Raw genomic sequence first — 24359 nt, 5'->3', positions numbered from 1 at the left:
TTATTGCAAGTCCATTTCTTCATTGGCATTATAGCCTACTTCTTTGGGATTCCTGCATATGCTAAAGAACAGTTGAGACATCCAGCGTCATGGTCTGAACAACTATTGGATTCTTGGCCACTGTTGAATTAGCTGGACCACAGCCTGTAGGTAACTCTAATAATGTTCTTTCTATATATATTGAGAGACTAATTCTGCAAGTGTGGTTACTCTAAAGCAGCAGTCTCAACCTTCCTAATCTGTAACCCTCACATTGTAGTGACCCCAACCATAACATTATTTCATTGCTATTTCATCTATAATTTTGCTACTGTTATAAATTGTAATGTAAATGCAGGATATCTGTTATGTGACCTCTGTGGATCCATTGCTCTAGAGAGCCCTGACAGACCATTACTGTATGTTACCTTAGCAAATGTTGACCCACGTCCTTCTGATTCAATTGTAATAGTTTTCGTACGACGGAGTAAAATCTGGTCGATATCTTCTTCACAGAACTTAGAGCCCTCATCTTCTTCCTCCATGATGGCTCCGTATGCACCTCTTCGAAGCAGGTCTTCTATTTCCTTTTTGGAAAGCTGCTGAATCTAAATAGGAAAGTAATTTTAGAAGTTATAGTATTTTAAAGGTCACAAAATATGGAAACTACCTTTATACAATGGTAAAAGCATGCAACGTCTTATTTTGGGCTTGGTCCATATATGAGAAAGAATTCACTAAAATAATATATTGAAGATATTGACTAATTTTTATTTTTTTAAAAATAGGAATTACCACCTAACTAAAATGGTTTCAATTACACCAAAGTGTAAGGGCCAAGTAATCTCCATTTTGGTACTATGATTCATATCAAGCAAAATACTTAAGGCAAAAACCCCACAACAACAACAAACAAACCCACAACCATAATCTGTAGCAAGACAAAGCCAATGTTAGAAGTTGGTACTTTTTTTTTTTTTTACAAGTTGGTAATTTTTAAAAACCAAAAAACTTCTGAGAATTCTAGTATGTTATATCATGATACAGATCTCTAACGGAGATGGTAGAACATTTCTGTCTTGGCAAGATGACCTTCCTAAGGTCCAGCAGTTCTGAAGCAACGTGCACAAAACAAAAGGCGCTCAAAGTACTAGACACTTCTCCATTCTGAAAACAACCTTGTGCACAGAACATGAACAATACGGTTCTGGAGGTAAAATTAAGTAAAAGTAACACGAAGCACCAGGTAGAAAGAAGGTGTACATACGCCACTGACGTTACTGTCTCTTCCGCTCATGCTCTGTAACACAGCTTTATCTAGGCCCAGTTTCAAGCTGGCTCGATCAAACATCTCCCTCTCATATGAGTTCCGAGTTACTAATCTGTAGACTTTAACTGCTTTGTTCTGACCAATTCTGTGGCAACGAGCTTGGGCCTACAGAAAATGAAAAGCTACAGATCACCTTTCACAAAACATGTCATAGTAAAGTATATCTAGAACAAGAAAGTACATGAGGATTTTTTTTATATGATGAGGAATAATCCCACAATTGGCAGTAAATAACATTTTAAGGTTATCCTTATAAATTCCTTAAAGGTTATGTTTTTAAATTAAGCTACATTAATCAATGTATTTGTTTGTTTGTATGTATGTGGGAAAGAGTGTGCCAACGATCAAATATAGAGGTCAGAGGACTTTTGAAAATTAGTTCTCTCTTACTGTGTAGGTCCTGAGGTTTAAACTTGAGCTTCTAAGTTGGCAGCAAGTGTCCTTATCTGCTGCACCATTTTGCCAGCATAGATTATTGTATTTTAATGGGGATATGGTTTGGCAACCCTTATCAGAAATCCAAAATCCTTGCTGAATATGGTAGCTCATGTCTGTAATCTCTGCATTTGGGAGGCTGAAGTAGGAGAGGTACTTTGGGTTTGAAATCTGTCTGTGCTACATAGTGAATTTTAGATCAGTCTGACCATGCTCACTCTCAACCCACATCTGCCACTGACCCCTGCCTCCCCCCCAAAATCAAAATAAACAAGAACTAATGCTTGGTATGGTGGCGTATGCCTTTGATTCCAGCACTTGGGAAGTGGAGCAGGAAAACCTCTGTGAGCTTAAGGCTAGCTTAGACTATACAGTGAGTTCCAGACCAACCAGGGGTAAATAATGACTCAAAATAAAATAAAAGAAAATATTTAAAAACAATGATAATAAATAAAAATATAACAACAAATCTAAAAAACTGGAAAATTTTGAGCATAAACATGACATGTAAGTAGAAACCTGGTAACAGGCCAGTCGAAACTAACACTTACATACTGTGTAAAATTACCTTCGAGTTGTGTTATAGGGTGTACTTGAAATAGAAATAATTCAATATTTGTACCTAGAGTTATAGGCAAACAAAGTTGTTTGGAAGAGGGAATTCACTGAGGACCCCACCCTTTCCTGACAATCCTAGCCAGTGGAGGTTGCTAGGGAAGGAGGACACATTTCCTTCTGATGTAGTTAACGACAAGTTCTTTATGATTCTGTAGATGACTCCAGACCCATTAAACCTACTGGATCAACAAAAACAAAACAACAACAACAAAAATGTGACGATACAGGGGTCTGACTGGGAAGAGAAAGGTACCAGTGTAGGAGAAAGGCAACAGAGAGCACTGTGGGATGAATACAACCAAAACACAAAATACAGTTTATATTCCCATCCATGAAACTGCCATAAGAAGCCCAATATGTATAATGTATGCTAATTAAAAATATGAGTGTTAGGGAGATACTATTTAGCCTATAAAGTGAAAAATACTGTGTCCTTCTATATGAAGAGAATAATTTTTTTTTAATTTTTATTAATTACATATACAGTGTTCTGCCTGCACGCCAGAAGAGGGCACCAGATCTCATTATAGATGGTTGTGAGCCACCATGTGGTTACTGGGAATTGAACTCATGACCTCTGGAAGAACAGCCAGCGCTCCTAACCGCTGAGCCATCTCTCCAGCCCGAAGAGAATGATTTAATCTATGCATTAATCTTGGATAAACTTCTCATATTTTTAATTAGATTATACAAAAAACAAACAACTGAAAAGGTTATCTTTGTGCTGAAGAGATAGTTCTGTGGTTAAGAGCACTTGTTGCCCCTGCAGAGGACCTTCCAAGGTCCCATGATGGTCCACACTCATCCCTAATTCCAGTCCCATAGGATCCCACACTCTCTCCTGAGGGCACAGATCCCCAAGTGGTATGCCTACATACACAGGCAAACATTCACTCACATAATATACAGATCTACAACAGTTCTCTTTTATTATGCTTAGTATATTCTTAATAATTTATTGTATTTCATAGCTATTCAAAGTATTACTAAAAATTACAGTATAATTAAAACTATCATGAATAAAAAAACAAATTTCACTTATAATTTGTTCTCCTTTTATATTCCATCCAAATATGTATCTTCTGCAAATTTTGAGCCTTACTGATCACTCTTTGTTGTTGTTGAGACGGTGTTTTCTATGTATCCCTGGCTGTTTTGTAACTTGGTGTGTAGACCAGTTAGCCTTTAACTCCCAAAGTTCTACCTGCCTCCACCTCATAGTGCTGGGATGAAGGGCATGTCTCCACATTCAGCCTCTCATCACTCTCGACACAGGGTTTCTTTGTGTAGCCTTGGCTACCCTGGACTTGCTTTGTAGACCAGTTCAACTCACAACAATCCACCTGTCTCTGTCTCCCTGAGTGCTGGGATGAAACGCATGCACCACCACGTCCAGCTGTTTACATCACTCTTACTAATACTGTTTATTTTATTTATGTGTGTAGACTTTTTGCCTGCATGTATATATGTGCACCATTTATATGTCTAGCTAGCCCCAGAGGCCAGAAGAGAGTATCAGTTCCTCTGGAACCATTAACTGCAAGCTGCCATATGGGTGATGGAAATTAACCATATGTCCTCTGGAAGAACAGTCAGTGATCTTAACCAGTGGGCTATCTCCCCACCCCTAATCACTCTTAATATTCTTGTTTCTATGAAGTCCACAGAAAGGCTTAACTGACTTTCATGTCTTCATTCTCTACAGTATTTTAGACACAGGTGTATTATGGCTCAATTTTACATATAATATATGATGCTTAGATTACATTAGGACAAACATAAATTCTGAAATTTAAATTTTATTATGAGTAAGTTACAATTAAGGTAGAGCTAAAGTCTCTTAAGTTGATATGATCTTTTTGGGGAGGCAGAGATGAAAATCAAGCCTAGGATATCACCTTTTATAGGAAATCATTCTTCCACTGAGCTAGGTGACCATACCTCATATTTCACTCTTCCCACATATATTATTTTTATTATAATATTTTAGTGTTTTTGTTTCTTTTTGTTTTGTTTTGAGGCAAAGTCTCTAGATAGCCTTGGCTGGCCTGGAGCAGGCTATATAGACAGAACTGGCCTCAGATTCAGAGATCTGCCTATTTTGGCCTCAGGAGTGCTGGGATTAAAGAAAATGTACAATCATGCCTGGCCTAGCCCCTTATTTTAAAAAAAGACATATACTGTATTCAATTATTTGTATATTTCATAACTTAGTAAGAAACACTAAAAAGTGTACTTGACTATATTTTATTATTAAATGATAACTAAAATAATTTCAGTATGCACAGGTGTTTCTTGGAGAAACCACATATTAATATGTCTGTATAAAAAGAAAAGATGAGGATCACCAAAAAAAAAAAAAAAAAAAAGTAGCGTGAATTTTTTAAAAATTGTATTCCTTGTTAGCCAAGAAATTTATTACCTGAAGGTCATTTTGAGGATTCCAATCAGAATCAAAAATTATGCATGTATCAGCTGCAGTTAAATTGATGCCCAGACCACCAGCTCGGGTACATAGGAGGAAAACGAATCGATCTGAGTCAGGTTTACTAAATCGATCTATAGCTGCTTGTCGAAGATTTCCTCTGACTCTACCGTCAATCCGCTCATATAAATATCTATTTAAATAAAAAGCATTAAGTTTAAATGTTGAACATAGAGAAAGTAAAGATATGGTCTATCAGTGGCAAAGTCAACTTCCCTGTATCCCACTAGTCTGCTATAAAATTAAAAAGCAACAGCATCACAAATATTTTCTACATTTGAAACCCAAGGAAGCAAAGAGATACAAATAACGGATTCCTAGATACACATATTATAAAATACTCTTGCTAAAATCCCATTTTGGAATCTAGGGAATGTAACTCAGTGATGGAATACTTGCAGTGTTGCATAGGCCCTGGTTTGACTTACACTGCTGCAAAAACAAACAAAAATAGGAGGGGAAAATTTGAATAGTGAAACACCACTAAAAAAAACTCTGCTGCTGATGTCATCTTAAATAATAAGGTTGACAGGACTACACAAAAAGCTGTGAAGGTTTCTCCCATGAATCCTCTCAGCAACACCTGTGGAGGGCGAGCTGGAATATTATACAAGTCTTATAGTCATTACACAAAGCAATAATTTTTAACAACTTTTATTCTTTCCCATTTAACATTCAATTTTTTTGTTTGTTTGTTTTTGATTTTTTTTTTTTTTTTGAGGCAGGGTTTTTCTGTGTTGCCTTGGCTGTCCTGAAACTCTCTCTGTAGACCAGACTGGCCTCTAAATCACAAAGATCTACCTGCCTCTGCTTCCTAAGTGCCAGGATTAAAAGTGTGCACCACCGCCACCAGGCCAACTTTCAATTTATTAATTGCAAGACCTCATATATACATACATCTATACACACACACACACACACACACACACACACACACACACACACACACATATATAATTTGGGAAAGTATCACAGAGATTTAAATGGTACTTATATTTCATGCTTCTGTAGTGCACATAAACTCACAGACACAGATGTATGCACATGAATAATAAATATTCAAAAAAATATAAGAATTTTTAAGGCAATATTGTGATGCAATGATCTTATATGCTATAAAATTGAAAGAATTACACATTTTAGTATGAATTCATGTAAGCTGAAATACTGCTCAGAAAAGCAAGGCCGCAGTTTCAGACAACACTACCGCAAAGGAGAAAATAAAGTCACAATGGAGCTTGGAAAAATTTTTTCATTTGGGAAAGTGTTTGATGTGCATACATGAGGACCTGAGTTTCGATCCCAAGTATCTATGTACAAGTGAAATCCAGGAATAGTGGCAGGAACCTGTGATCAGGGCTGGGATGAGAAGACAGGAGGATTGTTAGGGTTGACAAACCAGCCACTGTAGATAATTAGTGAGCTCCAGATATCTCCCCTCCCCCCCGCTGCTAAGCACACACACATAATTCACGTACTACACAAAGTTAACTGGCAATAAAAATGAACTACATAGTCATATAATATGAACTAATAAAAACTTTTACTTAAGTGATCAAAATTTTTCATGTTAAAATCAACACTTGAAGCCAGGTGGTGGCGGTGGCAATGGCATTGCAAGCCTTTAATCCCAACACTAGGGAGGCAGAGGCAGGCAGATCTCTGAGTTCAAGGACAGTCTGGTCTACAGAGCAGAAAAACAAAAAACAAAAATCAACAGCTGAAATTTCTGATTTTGTATTTTGTAATATATTGATATGAAACTGAATCTCTAATATTCTCTTAAAATATCCTACATATGCTCTATTTGTTTATTTATATAAATACTGATCAAGTTAAACCCAATACTGTTTTATTGTCATGAATGAAAAACTGAAAAACAATAACAAACCCATATTAAACAAACCAGAAAAGATTAAAAGTATAAGCAAATTTTACAGTGCATATAAGAGCAATAATTTACAATTTCTAATTGTAGCAATGAAATAAAACAGACATAAGAATATTATACCAAGGTTTATGAAATACACAGTGTGCTTTGTACCTTTTATGGATAAGATAGTCTTCAAGGATGTCAAGGCAGCGTACCATCTGAGAGAAAATAAGCACTTTATGACCTCCTGCTTTCATTTTAGGAAGTAACTTATCAATGAGGACCAATTTGCCAGCAGACTGGATCATTGCTTGTAGATGAAAATCAGATGCAGATGGATTGTATGTATCTCTAAATTCTCCAAGAATTTTCTCCTCAGCACCTACCCAAAAAATATGATGTGTTAGGAGCAATGAAAAAAATTCAGACAATTTCCAGCTGTTGTAGTGTAAATCAGAACTGGTGCTCTTCTATACTTCTGTAATACACAGCTCTCTAGTGGCAACTACATTGCTTTTATCAGAATTATTTCAGTTTGTGTCTAACTCTCCAGCAACATGGCACTGTTATCTTCACTAAAAATATAGATAGATCTAAAGAGTACATTTTTGCTTGCTAAATAGTAAATGAGTACTTTTAGCAAAGAATGACCAAAACTACGGGCCTGCAGGACACAGTGGCTCATGGAAAGCTGATGCAGGAAGATTGCTGTGAGCTTGATCTCAGCCAGGCACTATCCAGCAAGACCTTACCATGTCCTTCTAACCCACCCCAAATCACTCTAAAGCCAAATAATAATAATAACAATAATAATAATAATAATAATAATAATTTAAAAAAACAAAAACAAAAAACCCCTTAAGTTTGGTTATAACCAAAAGATGATTATAATTGATCTGGATGTGATTATTAGCATTTAAAATAAGAAAACAAGAAACAATCAAAAGAAAGCCATATTAGGTCCTTGTGGCACATCATTCAGAGACGCTGGACAAGAATTAATGAAGCTTTCTGTGTTCCTTCACCAGCCTTTCTAGGCATGATAGCATAAGGATTTTAGAACGTTATCTGTCATTCTGGATAAGTGAACAAACGCAAACATGTACAAACCTAATAAGACCTTACAAAGCACCATTATTAGGACAAACTCTGAAACACTAAGTAGAGTATGTAGACTGGAAAGAAACTAGGAAAACATAAATGCAGATACTTAAAAAAGATGTGTTTCATTGTCTTTGTGAGTAATAAATCACAGAATTCTCCAAGATAGTCTGAACTCTTAGTCTTGTGACTCAGTGTTCAAAGTAACAGTGAAAGAGTGACAGTGCCTCTGACACTGAGATGCTTGTAAGCCCTCTGAACTGCCTAAGAAAGTAAAAACACCAGGACAACTGCAAACAGCGGTGCCTGGCTAATTCACTGGTTACTATTTGCTGGAGAGGAAGATGTCTGTTGCAATTCCTTTTAGCTACCTTTGATAAGATAAGGATGATTACAGCACTTCCTGAGTTCCATCATGGTATTGACCAAGTTAGGTACGTTCGTCTGTCCAGCTCCTTTGGATAGAAATGAGAAGTTCTTCTCTAAAATAGCCCTATAGTATTTCTTCTGAATGTTGGTAAGCTCTACTTCAATAATAGTCTCTTCCTTAGGTGCCAGTTTCTTTTCCACATCTTCTTTTAATCGTCTCAGCATCATTGGCTTAAGGATAGCCTGAAGTTTTTGTACCTGAAGAAGGCATAATAGAAATATGTACACATTCAATTATGACAGAAAGTATTAATAACAAGAGATGTGATGTGCTTATTTAAAAAAAAAGAATACCTGTTCCTCTGTTTTTAGATCTCCAAATTCTTGCATAAATGTTGATTCAGAAGGAAACCTTAAGGGTTCAAGAAAGTGAAGAAGGCTGAAAAGTTCTTCAACTGTGTTTTGGAGAGGAGTCCCAGTCAAGAGCACCTTGTGTTCCTACAGAAAACAAGGACAACTGAATAAAGACCTTGGTACTAAAACTGAATGGAAACTTATATAGGTTTATTCCATGCTCAATGTACTACAAGCAAGTAGACTCTGACCACACTGTGGGAAAACTGAATCAAATGCAATAATATTCCCATGATATTCAGCAATTAAATCCAGTCAATTAAAAAAATCTCTTTAATCAATCTTGCATCCTATCACTTTCTATGTTATTTTTACCTATGCATGCCTGTAAAAGTTCTAAACATTTAAAGAACTATATTTTAGGTGTTTTTAAGAACAAAGAGGTTATTTGTCTCTTTGAACTCAATCATCAGTGTGGGAATTTGTGAATCAAAGAATTTCAGTTTTGAAATTTGGAATGGTATTCAGCTCATCACAGAAAAGAAAACTGTTGAATAACTGAGGTTTTATGATCCAAATAAGTAAATGGCTGACTGGAATATGCTTCTAATTATAGGACTCCATCAAGCTTTAAGAGGAAATAAGAATATTTTAATGACATAATTATTAACATTTTAGTTGATAATTTAAAATTTACAATATATCTTTATATCTTCATACATATATGATAAGAATTGGTCTCAAAAGACAAACAAATAAATGTAAATACTGGAGTGAGGAGCTGAACTGGGTATACACATACATAAGGGAAAAAAAGGAGAACTTTAGTTTTTATTGTATGTCGTTCTATGGATTTGTTCAAGTATTGATGTATTTTAATTATGTGACAGTAACTAAAAATGTCACAAACATCTGCATTTAAAAGAAGCAAGTATACAAACAATATGATTTTAAGAACCTGTATTATTAATTAGAGCAAACACTATGAACATATAATTGGGTTTTTAGGTTGGTGAGATGGCTCAGGGGTTGAAAATGTTTGCAGTCAAGCTGGTCAACCTTAGTTTGATCCCCAGAATCCACAGGGTGGAAGAAGAGAACTAACTCATCCAGGTTGCCCTCTGGCTCTACATGTGTGTCATGAAGAAACATATGCTTGGGTTTTCTATCACAAATGACATGAGAAGTTTGGTGAAATGGCTTCTTTTAAAATTATTTCTTTTATTTTTTGAGATTAAGTAATAATTATACCATTTCCCCATTCCCTTTTATCTCTCAAAATCCTTCCATGCTCATTTTCAAATTCATGTCCTCTTTTTTCATTATACATGAGTACAACTTGCTCAGTCTAAATAAAGGTTCTTATGTGCATGTTTTCAGGGCTAGACTATTTGATAGTGGAAAAAAATTGCTACATAGTTTCCCGGGGAAAACTATTTCTCCCACCTTTAGCATTCTTTAGTTGCCTGTATTATTTGCATAAGGCTAAGGCCTGGGGTCCTTCCCCATCCACTTTAACATGTCTACTGCTGTTGTCCTTGTTCAGCTTACGGTTAGGTAGTCATGTTGACATGCTTTATGGGTGCAGCTTCTGACATTCCTAGGAGATACAACCTTAGAGCAAACGCCTGTTCCTCTGGCTCTTATAATTTTTCCAACCCCTCTTCCACACTGATCCCTGAGCCTCAGGTTCAGAAGTTCTATTGTAGATGTATCTTTGTTAGGGCTCCACAACTCTGCATTTTGATTGGTTGTGGTTTTCTGTAATGGTCTCCATCTGTTACAAAGAGAAGTTTCCTTGATATAGAAATGGCTTCTTAGAAAGGAATTTAAGGTTTAAAATTTTGTGGTCTTATTGTTTTTTCAGTAGTACATATCTACAGCTTTTCTCTCTTTATTCTTATTTTCTATGTGTGGGTGTTTTGCCTGAATGTATGTACACAAAAAGCATGCCTATGCTACAGAGGCTACAACAGGATGAAAGATGCGCTAAAACTAGAGTTGCTGATGGTTGTGAGCCTATGTAGATGCTGTTAACCAAACACAGGTCCTCTGCAAGAGCAACAAGTGCTCTCAACTGTTCAGCCATCTCTCCAGGCCATCTTCTTTTAAATTTATAAATAAGTAAATCTGATCTTAGAACATGGAATGGTTTTATAACATCTGCTAATTAAGTCCAAATAAACAAAATACCTCAATTAGCAAGATATGATTAAAAATTCCAATTCTATAAAATTTTAAAACAATGTTTTAGCACTAGTTTTGAATCTCCATGGTCCTTTACTATCTAGTTAGGAAACTAAGTCAAAATGATACTATAAGTTGCTTACCAGATTCATAAGTTTCAGACCCTCCAGGAGTTTACAGTTTTTATTTTTTAACCTGTGTGCTTCATCAATAATCACACATCGCCAGTCAATTGCATTAAGTTCACCACAGCCCCCAAGAATCATTTCAAAGGTAGTGATGATGGCTTGGAATCGGTAAGCTCCTCGAATGATGCGCCCCTAGAAATTACCAAATACAATACAGTGGTAGAATGTCCTAATTTCACTTTTTATTCCTGTTAAATGGCATAAAATTATATTAAAAACATTTTTATAAGCCATTTTCATTGACATTTTTATATACACAGACCTTTAAAAAGAATTTCATTATTAGAAATATATTGGCTATTCAAAAACACTGCCAAAAAAACCATACCTATGGGGCTGGAAGGATAGCTCAGCCAGTAAAGGGGTTTGCTGTATAATCTTGAGAACCTCAGTTCAATTCCTAGCACCTATGTAAAAAGCAAGCTCAGTGTGGTTTCTCCAGACAAGTGGAGTCAGCAGGTGGCCTGGGGTCAGAAGACAAAGCAGTCTAGCCTGATCATCTACAGGACAAAGAAAGACACCTTCTCCAGAAAGGTTGATAAGAGTTCCTGAGGAAGAAACTCCCAAGATTGCTCTTCAACCTCTCCATACCACATATGCACACACGCACACAGACACACAGACACACAGACACACAGACACACACACACACACACACACACACACACGCACACGCACACGCACGCGCACGCGTGCGTGCACGGCTTTGTGTACTTGTCTTGTTCTAGTTGCTGGGAATATAAAGGGAAGTAAAACAAAGTAAAGTGTTACCCAAGTGAAACCTACATGTTAATGCTAATGCAAGATACTTCTAGTAAGAAAAGCAGTAAGCACTGTGACACAAAACAAGGGTAGGAATAAAAGTATGGCCATTGCAATCTTGCAAATGATGACTGAAAGAGTATTACTGAGAGGTGATATAAGCAAAGACCTGTGTTGATATCTACATATCTGAGAGAGAATAAATCCCTGGTAAAATTAGCCACACAAAAGACCAAAGGTATGTTTAAATATATTCAGAAGACATAAAGAAAGACAGAGTTGCGAAACCAGTGAAAGAGGGTGAGGGCACAGAGTAGACACTAAAGCATCAGAAAACCAGAAGTAAAAATCTTACAACAAGAAGCTAGTACGAGGATTTGATGAGATTAAAACTGTAGTCTAGGTTCCCTAGTAAGGGGAACAAGGACTGTCTCTGATATGAACTCAGTGGCTAGCTCTTTGATCATCTCCCCCTGAGGGGGAAACAACCTTGCCAGGCCACAAAGGAGGACAATGCAGCCAGTCCTGATGAGACCTGATAAGCTAGGGTCAGATGGAAGGGGAGGAGGACCTCCCCTAGCAGTGGATTTGGAGAGAGGCAAGGGAGGAGATGACGGAAGGAGGGTAGGATTGGGAGGGAGGGGCGGAGGGAGGGAGAAAGGAAGGGAGGGAGGGGGCTACAGCTGGGATTCAAAATGAATAAGCTGCAAATCAATATAAAAATTAATTAAAAATCTATTTAAAAAACTGTAAAAATGCTAAGGACACGGTCATAGGAACCATTGAAGTGTTGTCAGAAGTGGCCAGGTGTGATACATCTTGAAGGTTGTGACAACAGGTCTCTTAAGTTACAGATGTGAATGAGACAGAGAAAACACAACTTTAGAATAGTGGTTCTCAACCTGTGGTTCACAACCCCAACAGGGATTATATTCCAGATATCTTGTATATCAGATATTTACATTATGATCCATAATAGTCACAAACTTATGGTTATAAAGTAACAACAAAATAATTTTATGGTTGGGGTCACAACATGAGGAACTGTATTAAAGGGTCACAGAATCAAGTAGGTTGAGAACCACTGGCCTATAATCTTGGTTTGAACAACTGAATTGTAGAGCTGCTGTTGACTAACATATTGTCCTGTAAGTGTTAAGATTGCGATATGCTATATGCAAGTGGAGATGTCAACTAGACATTTTACAGGACTCTGAAATTTAGGAAAAAATTTAGAGTTGATACAGTTTTGGGGAGTTTCTGTCAGCATAGAAGTAGTTTGAATGAATGAATGAATGAATGAATGAATGAATGAGATCTCTGAGAGGATGAACAGACTGAACAGCTTTCCTGGAAGTGTAGAGGAAGGGCTGATAGAAAGTAGCACCAAGTTTAAGGAGCCAATAACCCTAAGTGCAAGTGAGCACCTTGGGTATTAAGAGGAAGAAAAGCTGAGAATGATTGTGCTTTCTTATTTATCTTAGTTTTTGGTTTGTTTTTACATTACCACATACTGGTTTCACATACTGTCCACTAAGTTACAAAGCAACGCTAGTAGACTATTATTGCCATAGGTACAAAGTACAAGGCTTTGGAAACAGGATGCATATTATAACCAGGGCTCTTGAGTCTGGTTTATAATAGTTTTGCTCTGCTCTTTTACTGTAATCCACAGATTTCTTAATAGCTCAGTTTACTCAAGTATACAGTTAATTTAATAAAATCTATTTTCAGGGTTGTAATTATAAAGATTAAGTAAAATAATATATATAAACTGTTTAAAAGAACACTTGGAACACAGTAAATAATTGTTTATGGGTATTATTTCTTTATGTTACTCTTTCCTGAGTAAAAAAATTTAGCAGGGTTTTGTTACTACTATAATTATGAAATTATTCAGTAACTTGAAAACACAGAAGGAAATGTCCAACTTATTAAAATATATTTGTAAGACAACTCTGAATATGGTACTTGTATTTACTTATAGTATAGATATATTTTGTTTATTAGGAGTTATTTTGAAATTAAAAATCTCTTTAGCTAATTGCTTAGAAACTTTATTACTAATAAAATATAATAGTTGATATATAGTATTTAGTGTATTATACATCAAGAATCTTTTGGCTTTGGACTATCATTTATACCAAACTATGATATTTATATTAACGTTACAGCTTAGGTAAATTTTCTATAAAAAGTAAATTTGGAAGCTACACATGGGAGCCCATGCCTGTAATCCCAGTACTTGGAATTTGGAAGATTGGCATGAGTTTAAGGTCAGCCTGAGCTATACAACAAGACTCCTATCTTTAAAAAAAAAAAAAAAAAAAAAAGTTGCATAATTATTTTTATGATGCCATAGAGCTTTAAAATTCTGAAAATGTCTGCTAAGGAATAATATACTATGTGAGGGACTCAAACTGGAATCCAGGACACCATCAACTGTAAAGGTGCAGAGGTAGTTTTTCTATATGGCCATAGACCACGCAATAGTTTCAACTTTGGAAGCATAAGGGAGAGTGATGTTATGTAAACAAATACAGCTATGCCACACATTCTCAGCAGGAACTATAACAGAAAATCATGATTAGAAACAAAAGCACAATACTATGTACACTGCCTTGCTTTGGTATCTACTGTCCTCATACAGCCATACTGCATAGGGATTATTTTAGGTTGAAGCAATGAATGAAAGAAAAGATATTTAGGTGCTACTGATGTAGCCAGTCAGAGAATAAGCCCTTTGCAATTAAATAGTATAATTCTATCTGGATTGTGTTTATTAATTTTGCTTTTTATTTCTGATTAAAGATTTTTTTTTAAATCAGAAAAGGCATATTAACATTCAAGACCACAACTTGGAATTTTGTTTTATCACTTTATTCATTCTCTCTCTGTCTTTTCCACTCTTTCCCTCCCTTCTTCCCTCCTTCTCTCTCAATCTCTCTCTGTCTCTGTATCTCTCATGGTCAGAGGGAATCATTTATGCTACACAGGTGCTTTACTGTGGAGCTATCCCTGCCAGCCCACAAACCAAATTAAAAAGCTAGCAAACAAACAATTCTAAAATCAAAATACATTCAACATGAAACAGAACCTTAGTCTCACTTCAATATGCATTTAATGTCATCCTAGTCACTGAAGACTAAGTGTTGAAAAGAGGATAAAGGAGGAACAAGAGGATGATCAAAGACATTTATATCAAGAAATAATGTATATTTAAAAGGAGTTAGAAAAATAAAAATAAGTTATTCTAGTTAGAAAATTACAGACTACAATCAATTTATACATTTGTATAAACCAATATACTATACTATAGTGAACTACAAATATTAATTATTGCTTTAATCATTGCTTTTCAGCTACTAAATCTATCACAATAAAAAGTCACTGCTTTACAGCTAATAAATATATCACAATATACATACTAATGAGCTTAACATAACAGTTAAGTTTGCAATTAAAATCTATATCAAACTGTAAATTGTTGACATGTAATAGTATCTTATTCAGCCATGGTGTTTTTTTTTTTTTTTTTTTTTTTTTTTTTAATTGTATCAGTAATAGCACACCTGTGAATCCCTGAAGTACATCTCGTATTGCTGAATCATCTGTCTGCTAATCAGGCTCCCATGATAAACCACAACATTAATATCAGTCCATGTGCGGAATTCTCTTTCCCAGTTTGCAATGGTAGAAAGTGGCGCAATAATCAGGAAAGGTCCTTTTATACCAGTCAGAAGGATTTCGTAGAGGAATGTAATTGACTGAATGGTTTTGCCAAGCCCCATTTCATCTGCTAAAATGCAGTTACGTCTGAAATAAATAAATATATTATCCATGCGTACACATATCATGCTTTTCTGAATACTATTGTTTTTAAAGATAGATATACAAAAAGAAGCAAAGACCCAATTAAAATACTTGCACTTATAAAAACATAAAAAGTTGCTGAGATGCAGAGTAAGTTCACGATTATAATTATACTATAATACTGTAAGGGACACTAAATATTTTTATAGCTTCAAAAAAAAGATATTGTCTAGTAAGTGTTTCATCTTAAGAGTGAAAAAAAAGGAGAGAGTAAAACATGTCAAATATTCAGGAAGCATTTATTAAATACCTTCTATTATCTCAGGCTACTATGAGAAGATGAAAAGAAATAGAACATGCTCTCTGCCTTCCAGGGGCTTGTATCTATTAGAGGCGGACATGCAAGTACATAAATAAGTAGTCATGCAATGTGCTACTGTAGAAGAGCAAGTTTAGCACTGACATTCACCTGTGGCTTTGCATTAGAAGAGCCTATAGAGCTTAAGAAACAAACAAATAACTTGATCTTCCCTCTACTATGGCCACTGAAGAATAAATAGAGTAAATGTTCTTATGGAAGACCAGAGGGACATGACAATAAATAAATAAATTTAAAAAAACTAGCTAGAACAAAGGAGAATGCTTCAGGTTGTTGGTAAGATTTTTTTTAAAGGGCAAAGCAGAGGATCAGAAGCACACACACGCACAAACAAATGTATGAAGTACAGGAGCAAAAGTTGCTTAATATGATCAATAAGAAAGAGAGAAGGGAGGGGAGAGTAGTAAGATAAGTGAGAGCCATGAATAAAAGAGATTAGACATCATTCTGCTACATGGAGTCAGGCACTAAAAATCTTTTAAAAATACAACAATATTAGGTTTGCACTGTAAGCTTTCCTCTAGTGCTACAGTAGAGATAATAGAGAGTGAAGGACTAGAAGTTCGGGCACTCGCTGGTATAGTAGTCAAGGAAGAGAGTGCAGGCACAGGGACTAAACAAGTTAAGAAGGCAGACCATGCCAGAGTTATGACAACTTGGGCCTGTTCACCAACTACACATATGGGGTAACAGCCAGAATTTAGTTTGGGTGAGTAAATTGTGTTATTATTAACCACATGAGAAATATGGGAAAGAACAAGTTTGATATATAGAAAATAGAAAGTAAGATTAATTTTGAATCTAGTACACACACACACACACACACACACACACACACACACACACACACTGTTGAATCACATTCAGGCAGATAAAGATAAAAATATGGAATTATAATTCAAAGCTTTAGGGATAAAGTTATGGAGCCATTAAAATGTTGGCTAGTCTAAATGGGGAGTGGGTAGGTTGTTGAGATGTCTAAAGGATAAACAATGTGGACTCTAAGAAATGAATTAAAGATAAAATCTAGGGCAGGAGGGAAAAAGTAACAGCTTAAATATAGAAGAAGAGGAACCAGCAAACAGCTGAAAGTAATAATCACAGAGATGCTAAAGATCTTAGAGAGAGTCACACTGTAGAGGTGTTGGAAATAAGGATGGGAAGAAAGCTTAAAGGAAGAAATGGCAATTTGTATATATTCAACGCAGAGGAGATGAATTGAAGGCAAAGAATATTACATTAATTGGAAAATAAATTTCAGAGAAGCAACAGAGAAAGACCAACGCTGGATATAGAGTCATATGCTTGTAATCCTGATGAGACTAACACAAAGGAACTGTCATGAGTTTGAAGCTAGCCTGGTCTACTCAGTGAACACTAGACCTAACATAAACAACATAAACAGCAGAAATGTAGATTGTAACAGACTGAAAAGAAAACGGGATGAGGAAGCAAATGGGGAGCTCTAATTTTGCATACAAGTTTACAAAGTGGGCTTGAGGGAGGTAGAAGGAAAAGTAAAGTCAAAATACTCCCAGTTTACTATTTCGCTTTTATAAATAAACACCCAAATTGTTTAAAGATTTAGGCAAAGAAGTCTTCCAGCTTGGTATGAAGATGTAAGAGGAGAGTTGACTGAAGACTGGACACAAGACAGCCTGTAGAGTCGAGGTAGCATGATTTAGTCATGGCTGTGACATATGAGGTTAGAGCTATGAATTTAGAGAAGTGCTAGAAGGACGGGACATGAAGGCAGGCAAGATTGACAGTTTTGAAGAAACTCTGAAGATTGAAGCCTGTTGTCCCTGGTTTCCTTAGGAAGCAGTCATTCAGAGAGTGACCAGGACAGTTAGGGTAAGGGGTGAGAAAGAAATGGTGATGGTTTAAAGCAGGCAATATAAAAAATGCAAAGAGGCACTAACCAGTGAAGACAATTTTTAAGATGTATTATTATTATACCTGTATGATTCTCTTGAAGGAAATAATGATTAATATTTATAAAGAATAAATCAGAGAAAAGAACAATTTATGGGCTAACAGGTCATTATCAGTCCATCTAATTGAACCACATAACATAACTAAATGTAACAACTCAGAAGAATGATGAGAATTAAAAAAAAAATGATTTTCAAAAAGTACCACTGAATTTTTGCTATCATATCTAGTAGTAGCAATTTCATTTGATAACTGCATATACTTATACTTTATTCTCATTTATGGTACCATCTTTTAACACATTTGAAATTATCTTTTTACCTTAATAAATTACTTGAGATATGATCTATAAAGCATTTTGAACAACTTAAAAAATGAAAAATAGCCAAGGAAAATTCACTGTTATATTCCCATAATTTTATGTTCAATTAATTAACTGCTTATATTCTATGTCATTTAGGATTTACATTAAATATTAGAGCTCTATTTAATTTTTACTGGTGTGTTAACATACAGCCCACTCTACAGATATAATTGACATAAATTGTTGAAAAGATAAAATAGTGGAACTTTTGATACTATAAGAAAGTTATTTCAAATTTAACTATTAATCAACAAATATGTGAGTGACACATACTTAAAGGAAACAATGTTAAAATTGGCATTCAAGTTTATAATTTACATTCTTTTTCTGAGGTATCTTCACTTTAAATAATAAAGACTTCCTGGCACTGACAGAATAGAAATGTGATTACCCATTTTAACTAGCATATTTTGGCATATACAAAAAATGAATGCACTGAAATCTTCTTACCATAAACTACATACCTATTATACCAATTGAACAAAAGCCAGTTGAGTCCTTCTAGTTGATATTCCCTGAGTTGATTACCATTTTTATAGTCCCTGGATTGATCTATTTTCTTCCAAATATTAGAGGGAGGACGATCCTTTGTGAACAAAAAATAAAATGAATGATGTATTTCAGATGCTATCTTCCATACAACTTACTCATGGCAAGAAACCTTGCTTTTAAAAGAACCTAAAAGCCGAAGCATACAGTATTTGATAAAATTTTCCTAATATTTAAACATCAAGTTAATTCTACTCAGACTCCTCCAGAAACTATAACAGCAAGGCTCGGATTCAAACTATTCTGTGAAGCCCTGATGTAAGTCATGTGATAGTTATTTTCAGATCAAGAAAATAAAAGATTTTATTAGATATGGAAAAAGGCATTTGAAAAAAGTAAGTGATCTTTTGTAGCAAAACTATTATCAACACTGTATTATTGTAGGCTCAAGTAAGTATAATCAAGCAAGGAAAAGAAAAAATGTCATCAAGATTGGCATTACAGAATGCTGAATAGCTGGCCTACATACAGTTCTGTGACTGCTTCCAAGACCTAACAAAGTCAGGCAAGAGCTCCCCCTCAGTGCTGCACTGCCAAGATGCCTCAGCTACTAAGTGTGTGAGCGGAGGGTAAAGAAGAAAGCAGACTACCAGAGAATAATGTGTATGGCTCCTGAATAAAATTACACTTTAGCAATAATGGCAATGTAAGCAATATTCCAGCCTTGGCTCCACCATTTATAACAGAGAAATAACATAGTTGATCCAATTAATCCATACAAAAAAAAAATCTAAATTCTTAAAACAAAAATAAAGTTAGCATGGAAATACATCAACTGTATAGTTATGAGTAGTAAGTGGTTTAGAGAAAATAATGAAAAAGAAGGTTTATTTGAATTCATCATTTAATGGAGAATTAAGAATGTTAGAAAAGGAACTGAGAGTAAATTTTATATAAATTACCTGAAAGAGAAAAATAGGAAACAAATTCAGAGACAGAAAGAACTGAGTCTTTTGTTTTTCGAGACAGGGTTATTCTGTGTAGCCCTCGTTGCCCTGGAACTCACTATGTAGACTAGGCTAGACTCAAACTCAGAGATCCACCTGCCTGTGCCTCCGAACTACTAGGATTAAAGATGTGTGCCACCACCACCCAGCCAGGGAGAACTGTTAACTGGAACATCTTCGTAGGAATAGAATTTGTAGATGCTTAATGAAATCTTAAGTGTACATTTACTCAAATAAATTATAATTCTAATCTCTCAAAAATGATACAAGGACTTTAATAGTCAGTGAAGCATTATTTATAATATAAAAACAAACCAGGATTAGGTATCAATGGAGAAGAAGCTACATTAGTTGCATGGAATATTATGTAGCAATTTATAAGAAATCTGTTATCAGTTGTACACCAAGGGCTATATTATCTGAAAGTTAGGGCTGTGGATCTGTGTGTGCTTAGATGCAAAAAGCTTTCATTGTGAATCCATAGACCCCACAAATACAAAAATTGAAGAAAACCTTAAACCTGTTAAATACAAAGTGCCAAGATCTTAAGAAATGGTCTAAGGAAGACCTCTCACCAAATGTCTTGTGTCAGGCCTTGAAGCTTGCAGTTGTTCAAACTCTTCAATTTTTGCAAGATCTACATCTTCTTTTAATTCCCAGGTGCTATCTTCATATGGCAATGAGCACCATTTTACCAAGTAGTAAATAACAGACTAAAAAAGAAATTGTTTTTCATTTAGCTACTTGTAAAGAAGTTGCTTCATTAGAAAATGTTTATAAAATAACTTAAATACATACTAACATCCATCAATAAAAACAAAGTAACAATTTTTTTTAGGAAAGATTGAATGTGTAAGTTTGGGTGCCTGTGTGTATGTCTGAGCACCATGTGTATGCCAGGTATCTCCAGGGACCAGAAGCAGTGCCAGATGCTCTGACACTGCAGTGAGGTAGCAGTGAGGCACACCATGTGTGTGCTGGGAACTGACCCCTGTCCTCTAAAATATGAGGTTTTTTTTAAACAAGTGTACTATATTTAGAGATTTTAAAGTATTTTTCAGAATTTTTTACAGAATTATTGTATGTACACGAGTGATTGTTTGCATATATGCATGTGTTCCAAGTACACAATTGGTACCCATGGAAGCCAGAAAATGGCACTGGATTCCCTATAACTTGAGTTACAGGTGGTTGTGAGCTGCCATGTGATTCTGGAAATTGAGCCAGAGTCCTTTGAAAGAGCAGCCAGTGTTCTTAATTACCAACCTTATTATCTCCAGGCCTTAGAAACTTTTCCCCCAGTTTTTATTTATTTTAACGTACATTTTTGTCTGCAGTTATGTCTGTGTACTAGTGTGTTTTCTGGTGCCCTTGGAGGCCAGAAAAGGGTGTTGGAGCCCTTAAAACTGGAGGTATAGACACTGGGAGCCACAAATGCCATGGGGGTGCTGAGAATTGAACTCTAAGCCCCTAGAAACTATTTTTACTGAATAATTACCTCACCAGTATCCTTGTCTTCACAAAAAGAAACTTCCAATATTCTGTCTACTTCAACATAGTCTGGGTTAAAGGGCTCTTCTTCGATCTAAAATTAAAAAGCAAGTTTAATGGTATCTGATGAAAAAGTAGAAAGACATAAAAGTAAATATATCAGTTTAACTGCAATTACATTTCTAATACACAAAAGTTTCTAAAGGCTATAAAGGATATTATGAAGTACCATGTTGTAAGTAATACAAGCAAAATAACAGAAGTACACAGTAATATATTCCAGGTAAGTAACATAGTAGGAGCAGGTATGTTTAAAGCTCTAACAGCGGTCTGTGCAGCTTTCCCTTGCAACTCTGCTTTGGTAGTAAGACATGAAAACCAATGATGCCACATACTGTCTCACATTGCAGCTGTCAGTTTTATCATGCTCTTCAGCTTTATTCATGGGCTTTTCTTAATATGCACTTATCTAGCTGAACAGCAACTACATATGTGGCTACTTCAAACTCTATACCCATTTTCTCTTCTGTGAGGGTATTATATTCTCTAACTGGAAACACATCTGACTCTGCTCCACACTCACAGTTACCAAAATGAAGAAGTGATATTAGATTTCTTTTCCTTCCCTTACCCTGTGATAGCTAATAAATTGGCGATTTGGATCTAGGTATGATGATGCATGCCTTTTATCCTAGCACTTGGGAGGCAGAGGTAGGTCCATCTCTGAGTTCAAGGCCAGCTTGGTCTAGTGAGAGTTCCAGGACAGCCAGGAATACACAGAGAAATCCTGTCTCAAAAAAACAAAATAGGTGGCTGGGGAGATGGCTTAATGGTCCTATTCCCAGTGTCCACATGGCAGCACACAAACATTGTAACTCAAGTTCCAGAGGATCCAATACACTCAAATAGATATACACATAGGCAAAACATTGATGCACATAACACAAAACAAACAAACAAACAAACAAATAAAAAAGCAAACCAAAATGAATAAATCAATACATTGGCAATTTGTACATTCTATTTGAATGTGCAAGCCTGCACATATGTGAGCACACACATGTATATATGCATGCACGTGTAAAACTGGGTTTTGTTATATTGCCCAAACTGAATTCAAACTCTTGATCCTCTTGAAATAACTGGTATTACTGACATGTGCCAATGTGTCATGTTTTGTATACATTCTGTACATGTGTATGTAGTGCTACAGATCAAACTCAGGGCTTGGACACGCAGTATACATACTTTACCACTGAACTTTTACTTTTTTTTCTTCCCAAGACAGAGTTTCCCTGTGTACTCCTGGCTGTCCTGGACCTCATTTTGTAGACCAGGCTGGCCTCAAACTCAGAGATCTGCATGCCTTTGCTTCCTGAGTGCTGGGATTAAAGGAATGTACCACCACCTGGCTTCAGTCTCTCCTTTAATAACTAGCTCAAATTGGGACCTTCTTTCTCATCCTTACTGAGTCACTTCTTACGTGAAGCATTTAAAGATTCATGCATTTTACTTTGGCTCCCTTGCTTGAAAGCCCTCATTGATTTTTCCTATTAGAGGATGAGGTCCACATTCATTTTTGAGGAATAAACAAAATTCTTCCTTTTCCTGAAGCATCATTTCCTAAAGCTTAACACAACATTAACCAAATTCCGTGCTCCTGAGTACAACACAATGTCTTCTGAGAACACAAAGCACTCCATATTCTATCACAGCTTTATAATTTTATCTTCAGCTTCCTCTCTGCTGACTAAACTGTTGCTGTTTCTTTCATCTGCTTGAGCATATCCTACACATCTTTGAAAGCCTGTTTTCCACAGCTAGCTTAGCTGTAATTGCCTCTCAGCAGTGTGCTATGCCTTAACTTAACAGCAAACCACTCCTGATGCTGGATTTAACTGATAACAAAGTGCATAACCCAACACGAGAATGGTATTTTCAGGATGAAAAAAAAAAGAAAAGAAAAGAAAAGAAAAGAGAAAGTGGTAATTATTTTTGGTGGTATATATTCGAGGTGATTCATGATGTTTACATCAAATTGTGGACATTAAATACGTGCAATCTTTGTCAAATGTCATTCAAAAATAAGAAGAAATTTCAATGCTTAAAAGAAAAAAAATCACATAGGTCTTACTCATTATACACCTGAGTCAGGAAAAGTAAAAAACTAAAAACAAAAACAGTAACAACAAACCTTGGTAAAAACTCAATGGAATTTAAGTACTTGTAAGAGTGCCAGTCATTGAAATTTCGAGATTGAAGAGGTCAGAGATTCTGGAGGAATAGAAAGAACTCCCAGTACATATAAAATGTTATATGTCTTCATAGTAAGCAAATTGTTAGATAATTTTAATGATTGCAAAGAAAGAGTGACATAAGCTGGGTGTGAGGGCTAACCCTAACCTCAGCATTCCAAAGGGAGAGGTAAAAGCAAGTGGGTCTTGCCCTGCCTGGTCTACAAAGCAAGCTCCATGGCAGCCAGGCTACATAGATCAAATCTGAAAGGTACTACTGTTAACCAGTGATCAAGCCACCCCCTGCCCAGGTATAACATAGGACAAATAGCTATCATACACTATGTAATACAATCCATGAAGAAGAAAATCAATCATTTTTTAACCCAGATGTCCATCAACAGAGGAATGGATACAGAAATTGTGGTACTTTTACAAAATGGAATACTACTCAGCAATTAAAAACAAGGAAATCATGAAATTTGTAGGCAAATGGTAGGATCTAAAAAAGATTATCCTGAGTGAGGTATCCCAGGAGCAGAAAGACACACATGGTATATACTCACTTATATAGTCCTATAAGATAGGATAAATATATACTAAAATATGTGCACCTAAAAATAAACAAGAAACAGGACCCGGGGTAAGATGATCAATTCTCACTTAGAAAGACAAATGGGATGGACATGGGAAATAGGAGAAAACAAGAAACAGGACAAGAGCCTGCTGCAGTGGGCCTCTGAAAGACTCTACCTAGCAGCGTACCAAAGCAGATGTAGAGACTCATAACCAAACCTTTGGTAGAGTGCAGGGAATCATATGATAAAAGGGGAGGTAATATGACCGGGAGAGGACAGGAGCTCCACAAGGATAAAACATATCAGGGCACGAGGTTCCTCTATGAGACTGATTCTCCGACCAAGGACCATGTATGGATATAACCTAGAACCCCTACTCGGATGTAGC

General features: G+C 35.9%; 1 protein-coding gene across 7 annotated transcripts in view; it reads right to left on the bottom strand.

The window, feature by feature from the left end:
* Chd9 (chromodomain helicase DNA binding protein 9) overlaps positions 1-24359 on the bottom strand; it is a 208022-nt gene that overhangs the window by 44687 nt on the left and 138976 nt on the right. For all 7 annotated transcript variants that reach the window (XM_055620763.1, XM_055620762.1, XM_055620761.1 and 4 more), the window contains 11 exons: positions 21167-21253; positions 20244-20381; positions 18637-18758; positions 15254-15497; positions 10875-11051; positions 8545-8688; positions 8193-8448; positions 6892-7102; positions 4785-4980; positions 1247-1414; positions 408-587 (listed from right to left, as the gene is read on the bottom strand). In XM_055620763.1, the coding sequence (XP_055476738.1) occupies positions 408-587; positions 1247-1414; positions 4785-4980; positions 6892-7102; positions 8193-8448; positions 8545-8688; positions 10875-11051; positions 15254-15497; positions 18637-18758; positions 20244-20381; positions 21167-21253 (1923 nt within the window). The remainder of the gene's footprint in view (positions 1-407; positions 588-1246; positions 1415-4784; positions 4981-6891; positions 7103-8192; positions 8449-8544; positions 8689-10874; positions 11052-15253; positions 15498-18636; positions 18759-20243; positions 20382-21166; positions 21254-24359) is intronic.

The sequence above is a fragment of the Psammomys obesus genome, unplaced genomic scaffold (genome assembly GCF_907164565.1).
Source record: "Psammomys obesus unplaced genomic scaffold, mPsaObe1.curated_primary_1811, whole genome shotgun sequence".
Classification (NCBI taxonomy): domain Eukaryota; kingdom Metazoa; phylum Chordata; class Mammalia; order Rodentia; family Muridae; genus Psammomys; species Psammomys obesus.
Note: the sequence above shows the minus strand (reverse complement) of the source record. Positions and strands in the feature narration are given on the sequence as shown.